Source organism: Pelodiscus sinensis, chromosome 4 (genome assembly GCF_052426305.1).
Source record: "Pelodiscus sinensis isolate ZL-2025 chromosome 4, ASM5242630v1, whole genome shotgun sequence".
NCBI classification, from domain to species: Eukaryota; Metazoa; Chordata; order Testudines; family Trionychidae; genus Pelodiscus; species Pelodiscus sinensis.
Window position 1 is genome coordinate 52,267,772 of NC_143055.1, and position 14,015 is coordinate 52,281,786.

The 14,015-nt window shown below is 47.0% G+C and overlaps 2 protein-coding genes across 7 annotated transcripts in view; one reads left to right on the plus strand and one right to left on the minus strand.

The window, feature by feature from the left end:
- PPAT (phosphoribosyl pyrophosphate amidotransferase) overlaps window positions 1-10,769 on the minus strand; it is an 81,125-nt gene extending 70,356 nt beyond the window's left edge. The window contains exon 1 of one of the 2 annotated variants that reach the window (XM_089777876.1): window positions 10,469-10,769. In XM_089777876.1, coding sequence (XP_089634002.1) covers window positions 10,469-10,596 — 128 coding nt within the window. In that variant the 5' untranslated portion in view covers window positions 10,597-10,769. Of the gene's footprint in view, window positions 1-10,290; window positions 10,312-10,468 lie in introns of those variants that run through there. The other variant, XM_075930381.2, reaches the window with a different exon arrangement.
- PAICS (phosphoribosylaminoimidazole carboxylase and phosphoribosylaminoimidazolesuccinocarboxamide synthase) overlaps window positions 1-14,015 on the plus strand; it is a 67,681-nt gene that overhangs the window by 35,262 nt on the left and 18,404 nt on the right. For 3 of the 5 annotated variants that reach the window (XM_006113500.5, XM_089777872.1, XM_089777873.1), the window contains 3 exons: window positions 2,021-2,208; window positions 11,243-11,282; window positions 12,519-12,716. In XM_006113500.5, coding sequence (XP_006113562.3) covers window positions 2,021-2,208; window positions 11,243-11,282; window positions 12,519-12,716 — 426 coding nt within the window. Of the gene's footprint in view, window positions 1-2,020; window positions 2,209-10,867; window positions 10,887-10,997; window positions 11,016-11,242; window positions 11,283-12,518; window positions 12,717-14,015 lie in introns of those variants that run through there. The other 2 variants (XM_089777874.1, XM_089777875.1) reach the window with 2 other exon arrangements.

Below are 14,015 nucleotides of genomic sequence, written 5' to 3' on the forward strand. Positions count from 1 at the left end.
GTGCCAGCTTCCTGTGGCGTGGGGGATAAGTGCCGCAACAGTGTGTCTGGTCTGGCATCTCAGGAAGCGCACGGGTGACTCCTCCCCTCCCCCAAACAGCTGGTGCACTTCCTGAAAAGCCAGGTCTGTGTCACTGCTGGGGACTTCCTTCCCCCTGCCTCCTGTGAACCGGAGGGGAAGGGGGGGGGGCGAGGGAAGTAGGAGTTCTGGGACTGCGCGCCAGCTCCAACTTCTCAGGGAGCACACCAGCTGTCATAGGGAACAGAGGAAGAGGATGCGCTTACTGACAAGTTGGAACTGGCACGCAGTCCCGGGACTCCTACTACCCTCCCCTGTGTGCAGGAAGGCAGGCAGGAAGGAAGGAAGCAGGGGGAAGGAAATCCCTGGCAGCGTGACAGCCCCAGCTTTTCAGGAAGCACGCTGGCTGTTTGGGGATGGAGAAGCAGTGCACGTGCTTCCTGAGACCCCAGATCTGGTGCACAGCTGCAGGATCACCAGGTATCAGCTGAGCTGTCCCTGTCTCCTCCCCCCGCCTAGACCCCCACAAGTACCCTGACCCCCCCCCCCCCGCCCAGACCCCCACGAGTACCCTGCCCAGGGCCCCACCAGCAACCTGCCCCCGGGCCAAACACCATACAGCACCCTGTCCTTGCCCAGGGCCCCACCTGCCCAGTAGCACCCTGCTCCTGCCAACTTCCCAGGCCCCCACTAGCACCCTGCTCCTCCCCCTCTAGCACTTTACACCCTGGCCAGACTTCCACCTGCACCCTGCCCAGGCCCCCACCAGCAACCTGCTCCTGCCCCTTCCCTCCTGCCAGACACCTACCCTCTGCTTTCTCTCACACCCTATTTTCCCCCCCAGCTTCTGCACCCCCATCCCTATTCCACTCACTGGCAGCCCTATCCCGCACAATGGGATCCCTCGTTTTTGGCCCCACCTCAGAGTGTAGAGGGGCCCATAAATTCCACAAAACTTGGAATCCCAGAAGAGTTAATCTGGTCTGAGACCTTGAACCAAAGACTGGTAGGACTGAGAAGTGAAAGAAACAATTCCAGAGATCTCACTAGGTAAGCCTAAAGTTTATTATTTGTTGCTATACAGGACCAATTGTTATGGTAATTTGTGGTGACAAAACGTGCAATTGAATTGTTGCGATGTTGGAAATGAGTATGCGTCGTTTTAAATGTTAGTTATTTATGTTTCCTTTTTCATTTAATGAAGTTTATATAGCAGCTAGAATTGGCTTTGATGGGGGGTCTGCGAACTGTTTGGGGGGCCGTAAGGGGTCTGCACTAGTGAAAAGGTTGGGAACCACTGACTTAGGCTAATCAAGAAGTTTCATCAGGATTTTGTGAGGAAATTGTGTGATTTCTTTGTTCCAATGTTCACTCAGAGGGAGGGAAACATGACAGCAACAGAAGTTTCTCAGACCTTGAAGAATAACTCAGAGTGGAAACATTTGGTGCCCATGAGGCACTGAACAGATACTAACATGAGACCCTGCATCCTATTTAAAGACAAAGATACCAGGAAACAACTATAAATCTCTGAGCCTAATTTTCGTATTGAGAAGATTCTAAAATCACTATCATGAACAAGAGGAAATATGTTAAAGGGAAGGAGACTGGGCTGGGCAACTGAGTATTTTCATTTTTATCAGCTTATAAACAGTCTAAAGGGGGCAAGTAGAGAAGTTTGAGTAACTAAGATTTAACAGGAAAATGGTTACATTAATACCATGCCCAACAGGGAATGAAAGTTTCAGTTGTGACAAATCAGCTTTTTTCAACAGAAAAATGTTAATCACAGAAATCCTGGCCAGCTCTAATTATGGCCTGATATATCTGGGTCATTCTTCTTCACACCAGCAAGATGTGATAGCTTTAGAAAACAAATGTTTCTAACATCTGTAGAGGTAGTTCAGTGTAGCCTCATCACTTTGCTGGTCCTCTCTTTACATTGCTCTAGTTTTCCCCTCCCTCCCACCCCCCCAATAACATACTGTGCTTTCTTCTACAGAATCATCACCCGGTCCACTTAAGAGTGCTTCTGAGAAAGCTGTAGTTCAGTTTCAAAGAAGTTTAACAGACAGAATGCGTACAGTAACAGAAGGCAAACACACACTATTAGGAAGACTTTATAAACAGGAAGAAACACAAGGCATCAGCAGAACACAGATGTACGGTGATCCTTCAGCTATAAAACAGGTTGGTTAAACAACCTTTCTATTGAACTAGCATGCAAAAAGAAAATACAAATAATCCACAGAGATAAAGATGGAAGAGGTCTATTTGATTATCTAGCCTGTCCATACTGGTGCAGGATTACTTCCCTAGAATAAGTTTGGGCTTGAGCTTTTGGGGTTTCCACATCACTGCTTTTAGGAGATTGACACAAGTTAGCAGATTTAATTGAAAGGAAATTTTTCCTTATTGTAAACCTAGATTTTTCTTTGCTTTAATTTCATCCCATCCCTTTTAGGAACACCTTTCTTGACCATCTTAACAGTTCCTCCTCCTCTGCATTCATAACCTTTAAATACTTGAAGGTTTTATTACAGCTTCCTTTACCAAAGTAAGTGGGAAGTGAAAATACAAGCTTCCCCTGAACAAAACAAAACCATACTAATGTATTATGTTAATGCTGTGCTGGCTTTCCTTAACCTGCAGACAGAAAATTCCAGTGCCAGGGCTTTTGCTCAAACAGCAGAATAAATTAACCAGACTAGTTAATTTTGCTACAACTGATCAGAACCAATGCCACCTTGCACTAGGGATGTTAAGTATTGTGTTTTTATATAAATGTGTAACTGCAGCAACGGGGGACAGCACATGTGGAGAGCCAGCTTAAAAACTGCCTGCCTGCATGCACGTTTCAGCTCCTGCCTGCCTCCTCCACCCTCAAAGGCAGAAGTGCGTGGGAGAGGGGCAGGAAGCTCCACACGCATACTGGCTCCTCTGCCTCCCCCTTCCGTGCTGCTGCCTGTGATAGAGAGGCAGCTGCATGGAGGGGGGAACGAAGCAGGGAAGCTGGCTTCTTGCATGTACTGGCTAGGGATGTTAAAAACTAGTCGACTATCTAATAAGCATTTGCTTATCGGATAGCCTTTTCACTAGTTGATTCCCCACCCCCACGATGTCTCTATGAGATGAAGGCAGTAAAGGGGGGGGGGATGCAAAGGAAGGAGTACTTCAAAGTGGCAGTGCTGCACAGCTGTGAAGCACTGCAGCTTTGAAACTCCAAGGCGGCATTTCAAAGGAGCAGCCCATGCACAGATGATCTGCAGATCATCTGTGCAGCAGCTGCCCCTTTAAAATGCCCCATCTTGCGTTTCAAAGGGGCAGCTGTCATGGAGCCCGGGATCATCTGGGAATTCCCATCTGATCCTGGGCTTCCCGCAGGATTTCCCCAGAACCCAGGATCAGCTGAGGAGTCCCCAGAGGACCCCAAGTTCCACTGCCCCTTTGAAACACTGCCTCCCGGGGCGATTTCCAGGGAAGTGCCGCGTGGAGCCCGGGGTCAGCTGGGGAATCCTCAGCTGACCATAAGCTCTTAGCAGCATGCAGTGTAGTACGGACTAGTCGATAGGCACTTCCACATTCCTCCTTTGAAATGTACAAGAGCCCCCACTGAGGACTCTTGTGCATTTCAAAGCAGTGCAGCCCGGAGTCAGCGGGACTTCCCGCTGGCCCTGGGCTTTACATGGAGTTCCCCATTCCTCCTTTGAAATGTACAAGAGCCGCAGTGGGGGCTCTTGTACATTTCAAAGAAGGATAAGGAAGGGCATATCGACTAGAAGATGAAAATTCCATTGACTAGTCAATTAACCACATTTTAACATCCTTAGTACTGGCTCCTGCCTATCCCCCCTTATCCTCCATGCTGATGCCTTTGTCAAAAGCAGCAGCGGTGGGGGGGACAAGGGGTGAGATGGCTCCGTGGGATCCAGCATGCACCCTCTTTATCAGAGGAAGCAGCGCAGGGCAGCAGCTTGTGTACACTGGGTCCTGCAGAGCTGGCTGCCACCTTATTTGAAACTGCTGAAAATTTTCAGCAGTTACATGGTTAGCCAATTACTTTTAACTAGGCATGTTAAAATGAGTGTAATACAACTACAGTAACAACTAATGATGTTAAATTTAAATTAATCAACTAATTGAATAGTCGATGTAATTTGCATCAATGATTTGATTAGTCAGTAAAGGTACCTCTGCCTTTGAAATGTATCAAGAGCCCTGCTGGTTCTTGCTACGTTTCAAAGGCGGAAGCACTGAAGGCAGCATGGCCAGCCAGGAAACTCAAATAGTCTCCTGCTAGCCCCGTGCTCCCGGCACCGCTTTGCTTTTGAAATGTAAAAAAAGCCCTGCTCTTGCTGCATTTCAAAAGTGGAAGCGCCACCAGATCCCCACTGAGCTCCTGCCCCTTCTCTCCATGGAGACTGTGCTGAGGGAATAGGCTTTTAACTGGCTCCCCTCAACACCGGATTCTGCTCCCCCCCTTGCCATCTCTCTCTGTTGCAGAGATATGTAGGTCCCTTTCTCCACACACCAGGTTCAAGTCTGAGGTAGGAATTCTACAGCTCTACCTCTCACCATCCCAGTGTCCAACTGGTCCCATGGTCCTATGAGCTTACATAAGAACTGACTGAAAAGGAGGTGGGTGTGCTAAGAGGAGGGATGTTTGTGTGGAGCTCAGAAAAGCAGGGATATGCAGGTGGTCAGAGCAGAGAGCGTGATAAACACTGTTAGGGGAACTAGAGCAGTGTGTGTATATGAGTGGGGGGAGTGTCTCTGAGCAGTTGGAGAGAAAACAGGAGATCAGAAATGAGAAAATATTGGGGATGGTGTTGGAACAGAATATTGAAGAGATGGAAAGATGGGGGCCAAGCTGGATGGTGAAGGATATTGGAGAGCTTTATCTGCCCCTCCCCACCCCAAAACCACCACATCTGTGTCTACTATACATATCCACACCCAAAAAAATCATCATTGACTCCATGCTAGTCTCTGAACTGCTTCTGCACTTATTCAGTTCCTCAACCAACAGGTTTGATGTTGTGGCCTGCTTCTTGTGTGGAGAGAGAAAAATCAAGGTGTACTGTACAGGCAGAACTTAAACAACAGATGGTCTGGTAGCACTTTATAGACTAACAAAACATGTAGATGGTATCATGAGCTTTCGTGGGCACAGCCCACTTCTTCAGATGATTGGCTACCCCTTGAAACTTCTGTACAGGCAGAGACAGGAGAGGATACAGAGGCAGTGAAGGGATTAACATGCAGCCAATGAGTCCTGTGACCAGCATAATCATTGCCAGGCAACCGAAGCAGTGAAGAGTGAGAGCTGGTACACACTCATTTACTGAGAATTTTTTTTTCTTGTTTTAAGGCAAGAGAATTAAATGCCCCAAAACTTAAAAAACATAACAGGAGTAACTTGTGCCCTTACAGAATAGCTACACTGAAACCTCTGAATACCAAGAAATAAAGTGCAAGTACACAACACACCCACAATCTTATCCAAATTAAATTTAGGTAGACAGAATACAATTCATTACTGAATATGGACAGGCTAAGAAGCTAATTACCACTACTCTTTGAAAAAAGTAGTGTTGAATTTTTAAATCTGAACAATGGTGTAAATCTCACTTGGAATACTAAGTACAAATTTAAAAGGGGAAACAGCCAAATCTAAACACCAAATAGTCCTGCAGCACCTTAGAGACTAACACGTTTTGTTAGTCTCTAAGGTTCTGCAAGACTATTTGCTGTTAACTTTTTCCAGTTACAGAGTAACTCGGCTACCCCTCTGAAGCATCTAAACACCAGTTTTTGTATAATCTACAACAGTGTTTCCCAATTTTATTTGACCACAGAACTCTTTTAAACTCGAAAGAATTTCGTGGAACCCCTAATAACAGTCTTATATATGGAGCAGGGTATCCAGAGCAAGCTGGGAATGCGGGGTCCTGGCGGGGGGGAAGGGGGGGCGTAAGTGAGGACGACTTGGGTGTGGGGTCTGGGCACAAGGGGGGGCCGCTTACCTGACTTGGCACCCTGCTGCAGCAGGGAAACCCTCCCAGCAGCACGCTCTTGTTCCAGTAGGGGGGCAGGAGAAGGAGCTCAGCGCCCCCTCCCTCCCCCCAATGCAGCAGGGATGTCAGCGCAGCTGCAGCACCAGGTCAAGCCTCCCGTTGGCAGAGCAGTGGGAAAGGTGTGCGTGTGTGTAGAAACCCTGACCTTCCCTGCCAGACCAGACCAGACCCTGCCGCTTCCCCAGCAGGGTGGGGATGAGCATGGGAGGGGAGAGAGTGGCAACAAGCCCAAGCACGCCCCAGGGGAGGGGGGTGTAGCGAAGCCCCTGCCGGGGCGCAGGCGACAATTTAAAAATGCCGAGATCCAGGAGCGGCTACTTGGCGCTGCAGACCCAGCCACCCCTCCTTTCCCAGCAGCAGCAGCTGTTGTAACAAGCCACTGCCTGCACACAAGGAGGAGGCTGCGTGACACCAGAGGCCTGGTGGGACAGAGGAAGTCCTGCGAGGTGAGGAGGGGGCTGCGCAGTGGTGGGGCAGCTGCAGTGGGTGGTGGAGTGACCAGAGCCATACACCGTCAGAAGGCCGCCCCCGCCATACAGCTTCAATGGGAGCTGCAGGGGGCAGGGGAGTAGAATTTTCTCACAGAACTCTTAGTTTCACTTTGCAGAATCCCAGGGTCCCGCAGTACCCCATTTGGGAAACACTGATCTACACGTTTCTTGAAGGCCACTAATCCAAGTGTTTACCTGGCCTGATCTTGCTTTCTCTGCAAAATCTGAAAGGCCCATATACAAGATGGTCTGGCTACTAATGGCGAAAACTCTCTAAAAAAGGGGGAGGGTCTGTTTGTGTGAAAATAACAGGCAATGTATCAAATTTATCTTTTGAGACTAGAAATACAAGACAATGATATTTTGTTCATTCCCTCTTAAGTACCTGGCACTGGCCATTGTCAGAAGACAGGACACTGAGCCAGATGCACCATTGGCCTGACCCAATATGGCCATTCTTGTGCTCTTGTGAGTTACAACTTGAAATATTGAATTTAGCTATATGAGATCTGTGGCTAAGGGGAAAGCTACTGTTAAACATATTAATTAGTAAAATAGTTTACAAGTTTTGCCCTCAAAACTTGTAATTTTGGCCCTACTGCATAAAATGTTTGTTGAGACCAGTTTAGTGAAGAAAAATATACCAGTGAAGTCTGAAGCCTATTGATACCTAATCAACATATTACTTAGGGGTGTAAATATTCCAGATTGTAGAACTTCCAGAGTCTGTAGCTAAACAGACTTACCCCCAGAAACAACAATAATTCTTCTATCAATTGTGCTATTGCTTCTTGAGAGGGTAAATTATGTCTACGGCAATGAAAAAAATCTCTTCTGCCATTGTAGCACATTTACACTGTGGCACCACAGCAGCAGTTACAGCATCACAGTTGTAGTGATTGTATCAGACAACCCCTTGCCTACAACTTTTAGACTCTCCCAAATATTTCTTTCCCACTCCAGAAAACTAGTTTTCAAGGTATCCTGTCAAAATACAATTTCTATAATGACCTTAATACCATGGTTCACAAAAAATGAAGCTAAACCAATGGACTTATCCTTCAGCTCTGTCCACATTAAAACTTTGTGTAAAAGTTTCAAAAAAAAAAAAAAAATCAAGTCTACTTCCACTTTAACATAGCTGTTAAAATGTGTCACAACCATGCTGAGAATTAGTGCTTTAGATAGGCATTTCCATAGTACTCTCCACAGCACTGGTGTGTATAGAATCAGAAAACAAATTCTTGGATGTTTTTACTATTTGAAGCTGCATCAGAGAGGCTTAAAAATAGACTTTAAAAAGAGACGGTTAGTTAAAATATGCTAAATGCCCTCCATGGCACAGCATGTGAGAAGGCTAGGAGTCAGGAAGTATAGCTACGTCTAGCGGAGCCTACGTTATATCCTACTGACTACAGTGGGGGTTTGATTAGGCTCTTAGGACTTATCTACCAGAGAAAGTATTACCAATCTCCAGTGAATGTTTTATTTGTTAAGATGGTGTAAAAGGCATAAGAAACACTCTTATTTAGTTTAAACTAAGTTTATTTTGGTTTATCTTATATCTGCTCATAATTAACGGGTAACACCTCAAACAAAGAGCAAAAAATAAAATAAGGATGACCCTAATGGACCAAATTCTATCCTCCAATACAAGTGGCTCCAAAATCAGAATTTGACCCTTCAGAAGCTAAATGCTTTTATTTATTGAGAAATACATAAAATAAAAGGCAATTTTCTGAAGTTCTTCTTGTTTCAATATATTGGTATTCAAGGGCTCTATCTTGCAAGATGCTGTGTATTTCTGTCCCAGTCCAGCAGAGCACTTAAGGATGTGCTTAATTTTAAGTGTATCAGTAGTCTCACTGAAGTAAAACAGTACCACTTAGATGCTTAAAGTGCATCCTTCTGTGCTTTGCTGGGTGGGGTCACAAAGTGCAGCACTTACTGCAGAGGTGGGGAACCTCTTTTGGGTCTGGGACTGCTGACCCACAGAAAAATTAGCCTGAGGCTGCACATAAGTGAGAAGCAAAAAAAACCCCAAACCCTCACTGATGTGGCCCCTGACTGAGAAGCAGAAAGATTGCCCCTCACACACCAGAGCCTAGGGGGACCCAGACTAGTAGATTCTGTGTGTTCCATCCATACAGTGGATGGGGGGGGGAGGGGAGAGAGAGGGGAGGAGAGGGGGCTGGAGTGCCAGCACAGGCCATGCTGGGGGGAGCCCTGAGCCTCAGGGGCCGGATCCAGGCAATCCAGAGCTGCATTCAGCCCTCAGGCCTTAGGTTCTGCACCCCTAATTTACTAGGATCAAGCATCTAGTGAAATGAAATACTTGAGTGACCTAAACTTTGTAATCAAGACTCACGAAAATTATGCATCTACTAATTTCATTTTACACTGTGGAATCATAGATGCCAAAAGTTTTCATTGCTCTGTCCCACTGTATCAGAAGAAGGAATATAAAAATATGCCATTTGGGTTTGCAGCACGTTATAAAAAACCTGCACTTTTTACTCAAGCATATGAGATACCCAAGAGCTCTTCATTAGTTGAACTCATGTCTGTTTTAATATATTCCTTACAGCTATTTCCTCCTTGTTAATCAATTAGCCCAAACTGCAGATAGATAACTGCTAGTTTGTCATTTCTGCCTGTTAAAATTGGAGATAAATATTGCTAAATACCAAGGGCTAAATTCTTCCTTTTGATATATTGCGGGGTTCCCTTTAAATTCAATGTCTATCCAAGGCTTTTAGTGATTTACTAAATGTCCTGGTTAATTTCAGTATAAAACCTAAAGACCTTATCTTAGCACAAATATCATTAAAGTCAACTGAAAGGTCCTCCATACACCTGAATGGGATTTGGATAGGGTCTTAGTTGGTGCCCCCCCCCCTTTTTTTAAATTCTCCCTCCCCTGCAGATTTTGCTTTTATATATTATGGTTATAGAGAGAACATGGCTTTAATACACACTTTTTAAAGCTAAAGCTAATTTTTCTTCTGTGACACTCATTGATTGGATGAATCAGTAATTTTTGTTTGCAAGTTAAATTTGGAAAAAAGTTTAAATCATACACTCCTGGTATAAAGATGGTTTTAATCTGGGGCATATTTACTTATTATATTTGTATACCCTCATTTCACATGATCTGAAGAGAATTCTTAGTACATTTCAGTTAAATATCCAACATTTTTCTAGGTGTTGTGCACTGCATTTTATTCCATGGCTGTAGAACAAATATGCAACAGGTAGGGATGGAATAAGAAAGATCTAAATTATACAAAACTAATCTTTATGAAGTAGCACAGCCTCAGTCTAAAATAAGCAATAGTTTCATTCTGTGCTTCATGTCTTTTCTGAAACTGATAGAAAAATAGGGACCTGAGGTGAAACCCAACTGAGCTATGTGGTGCATGTGCTAGCTGCAAGGAGCATGAACCGCTCCAAACCCGACTTCAGAGCTAGCTTTAAAACCGGCCAAGGTCAGCGATAGGTTAGAGCGCACACTTGCATATAAAGCAATCGCAAAACGGAAGCTGTGAGGAGCCCTGACATTAATGGTGGTTTGCAATGTGCCACTCGGGCGGGGAGGCTCACTTTTGGCTACTGCCCCTAGAAGTCTCAGGAACTGCAGGTTTTGCGTTAGGATGGATCCCCCCCGCACCTCGCCGCTCCTCTACCAAGGAGCCCACACTCACCAAGAACACTCGCAGAGCCAGAGCCCCCGCTCCTGGCCGTGGTGCTGGTCCTGGGCCCCGGACCCACTTACCTGAGCAGGCCCTCACCTGCCACACTTCCCCACGTGCACCCCTCCCCGTCACCCGGGCAGCTGGAAGCCCCTCCCCCCGGTCTCCGGCGTGCTGCAGCCCCTCTTACCTGTGCTGCAGCCCCACCAGCCCCAAAGTGATCACATGGGGCACATCCAGCTCCGTGGGCCACGAGCCGGAGGCGATGCAGCCGAACACGCCGCACTCCTCCCGGATGCCCAGCTCCTCAAACTCCATAGCGCCGGGCCCCGCGCAAACACGTGTCGCCGCCTCGGGAGCGCGGGTCTCGCCGGCCGCCTCCGACGCGAGGCCAATTCCTCCTGCTGCTGCGCGGGCAGCCAGGGACCGCCCCTCCCGCGTCCGCAGGCAGGGGCCGCTAGGGCTGCCTGCTGCCGCGCTCGGCGCCCCTACGCTCGCGTGCTCCGGGCAATGCGCGGGCGGGTGGGTGGGAGGGAGGGAGGTTGCCGCTGGCTCTGATCTTGGAGACACACTCAGCGCCGACTCCCCTCCCCCCCGATCTGGGCTTGGTACGTTCCGCCCTCCAACCTTCCACGTGCCGCTTGCCAGACTCTCCGCTGCGCTCCAAAGCGCGAGCGGCGGCTGTGCACTGGGGCCCAGGGGTTACCAGGAGGCACCGGAGGGGGCATTGGCGCGTGGTAAATTCTCATGGGGGCGGGGCCAGCAGGAGCGGGTTCCCTCGTCGCCCGAGCCGCGGCAACGAATAGCGGGCTGGCCAGTCATTCCCGCTTCTCTCCGCCCCTTCCGCCTTTGGCTTTCGCGCGCGGGCGGGCTCGCTCTGCGTCATCTCCTCGTGTGTGCGCGAGAGGGGAGTTGGCCGCCGCCAGGCACGTTTGCTAACCGGGCCCTTCTGTGTGTCTCGTAGGTGCCTGCCCTGCCCGGCGCGATGGCTCCCGTAGCAACAGGTAACGTCCCGGGGCCCAGCTCTGCACCCGGCGCGGGAGCCCGCTGCCCCGCAGGCTTCCCCAGGGCGGGTGGGGGCTTGCGCGGCTGGGCTCCGCTCCGAGCAGCTCGCCCTTGCCAGGCAGGGGAGGGCAGAGGCGCGCGCCGCAGCGCCTGGGGGAGGCCGGTTAATAAAGAGCGCGTGCGGCCTAGGGCGGGGGGAGCCTCAGTCTTTGTTTTTTAAACCCAAACCGGGGAGGGGCTGACCTAGAACAGGCAGGACAAAACCTGCAAAGGCGCGTGGCCGAGTCCAAATTCAGGAGGGTTGAAGGAGAAACTTTAAAAGCTGTTTTCATGGCCTCTGTTCTCCTTCACTCCAAGTGGGCCCCTTAAGGTTCTTCTGACTCCCTTGCCTGTCTGCAGAGCAGTAGCAAGTGAAGCCAGGTGTAATTCATATAAATCCAGTTCTGCTCCAAGATGAGTGAAAGCAAACATAGCATCAACCTAGAGACTTGCTGCTTTATACTTTTTCATTTGAACAGTTAAGGATGCTGAGAATCTCCAATAACTTTCAAATGTCACTTGCTTAAAACCACTTTTTTGTCCTCTTAAGGCAATGTCTGTGTCATGAGCAAAGGGTATGATTTCCTTGTTTGCGTGCACATGCTTGCAGTGGCTAGCTTTCAGCTGGCACAAGTATAAATAGCAGTGGGGCACAGGTAGATCCAGCAAGCGACACAGCTGAACCTTTCCAAATACGAACCTGCCTGGTGGATATGCTTTTTTTTTCCTCGTTCCCTGAAGATGATGCCATCAACAATAGCCAACTATTGTCACACTTTATCTTAAATAAAACTTAGCAGTTTTTGCCTATATGTGTTTGCTTGTATTATTATTAGTACAGAAACAAAGATAAGAAAGATGTGTACAGAGAAATATATCCAATGTGTAAAGTCCTCATAGTTTAAGAATACAAGTCTTGGGTTTTTTCATCAATAATGGAACTAGGTGGCCAATGGTCATGAGATTTTACAGACTCTTGTGTCTGCTGTTGGAACTGAAGTTTCATACTGGTTTTCTAGATGATCTTTAAATGTTCCTCTATAATCACTGAAGAAAATGCTGGAGCATTATTAGAGTATTCCTTCTGGTCTTTAACTATCTCAGCTTCCCAAAATATATTTGAACATATGATTAGCCAAAATAATCGTAATTTATACAACATTTATCATTTAAAAAAATTAACTTTATTTCTCTAGAACTTAAACTTGGGAAAAAAATTAATGAAGGTAAAACAAAAGAAGTCTATGAGTTGCCAGAGCTCGCAGGTTGTGTGCTGATGCAATCAAAAGACCAAATAACAGCAGGGAATGCAGCTAGAAAGGATCATATGGAAGGAAAGGCAGCAATCTCCAATACAACTACTAGCTGTGTTTTTCAATTGCTTCATGAATCTGGTAAGTATTTTACAGGTAAAATACATGCATTTATGTTGTATATGGTAAGTCCTATATGACTGACTGAAATGGCGTAAACATTAATTCACCTAGGTTTTGGAACAGACTGACTTTTGTAAGTTTCTTTATATCAGTGTTTCAAGAGTAACATAAGATTATTGATCTAGACTACTAAACACAAATTAATTTATCATATTTGAAGTCCACCAAACCCAGAAAGCTAATGTGCATTACTGCTGTCTTTCTGGACACCGTTCTCTTCCCTCACGGCCCCCTACCTTATGCTCCTTTTCAACTCCTAGTTTAAAATCAGACTAGAGTATGACGTTAAGATCTTATTTCATACATGTGTCTAGCAAAATCTGTGACTCTGCTCCATTGATTAGGAGTGAAGGAGAGGCAGAAACATCCCCTTACTAAACTGACCAGAGTATGCATTTTAGACTGAGCAAAAGTGCCATTGCAACTGTAAACAGCAGAGGTATCCTGGATTTCTCAACTAGCGGCTAACAGTTGGTGTTAATGCCTTATGGGAGGAGAGAGGCAATTTATTTACTTTGCTGAACTCTTCTGAACTGGAAGGTGATACAAAAGTGGTGTCTATAAGTGAGATGTCTGTTAATTTCTTTCACTTTTCATAGAAACAGAATTTGACTTGCAATTATTGTGAACTAAGAGCAGCAGCTCTAAAATACACATTTGGGAAAAACAGAGAGGGCAGTAAAAGCAAACTTAAAATTCTGTAGCTTCAGAGGGGTAGTCGAGTTGGTCTGTAACAGGAAAAACTTAAAAAGTAACAAATAGTCTAGTAGCACTTTAAAGACTAACAAAACATATAGATGGTATCATGAGCTTTCATGGGTACAACCCTCTTCTTCAGATGACTGGAGTGTTGGAAGTACTCTGGTCATCTGAAGAAGCGGGTTGTGCCCACGAAAGCTCATGTAGAGAGAAGTTACTCACCCTGTGAAGTAACGATTGTTCTTCGAGATGTGCCCCGTGGGTGCTCCACTCTAGGTGTCGGGTCCCGTCCCGGCGCCGCAGCTCGGAGACTTTTCATAGCCGTGCTCCCGCCGGCTCGCGCATGCGTGATTCACCAGGATAGCGTTCGCGCCTTTGATCAGCCGCGCGCGAGCCGGCAACCGTCCGTTCCTCTCATCCGCTCATCTGAAAGAGACAACAAGAAGAGAAATTTTCCCGGAGCGGGGAGGAAGGGCGGGTCGTGGAGCACCCACGGGGCACATCTCGAAGAACAATCGTTACTTCACAGGGTGAGTAACTTCTCTTTCTTCTTCGAGT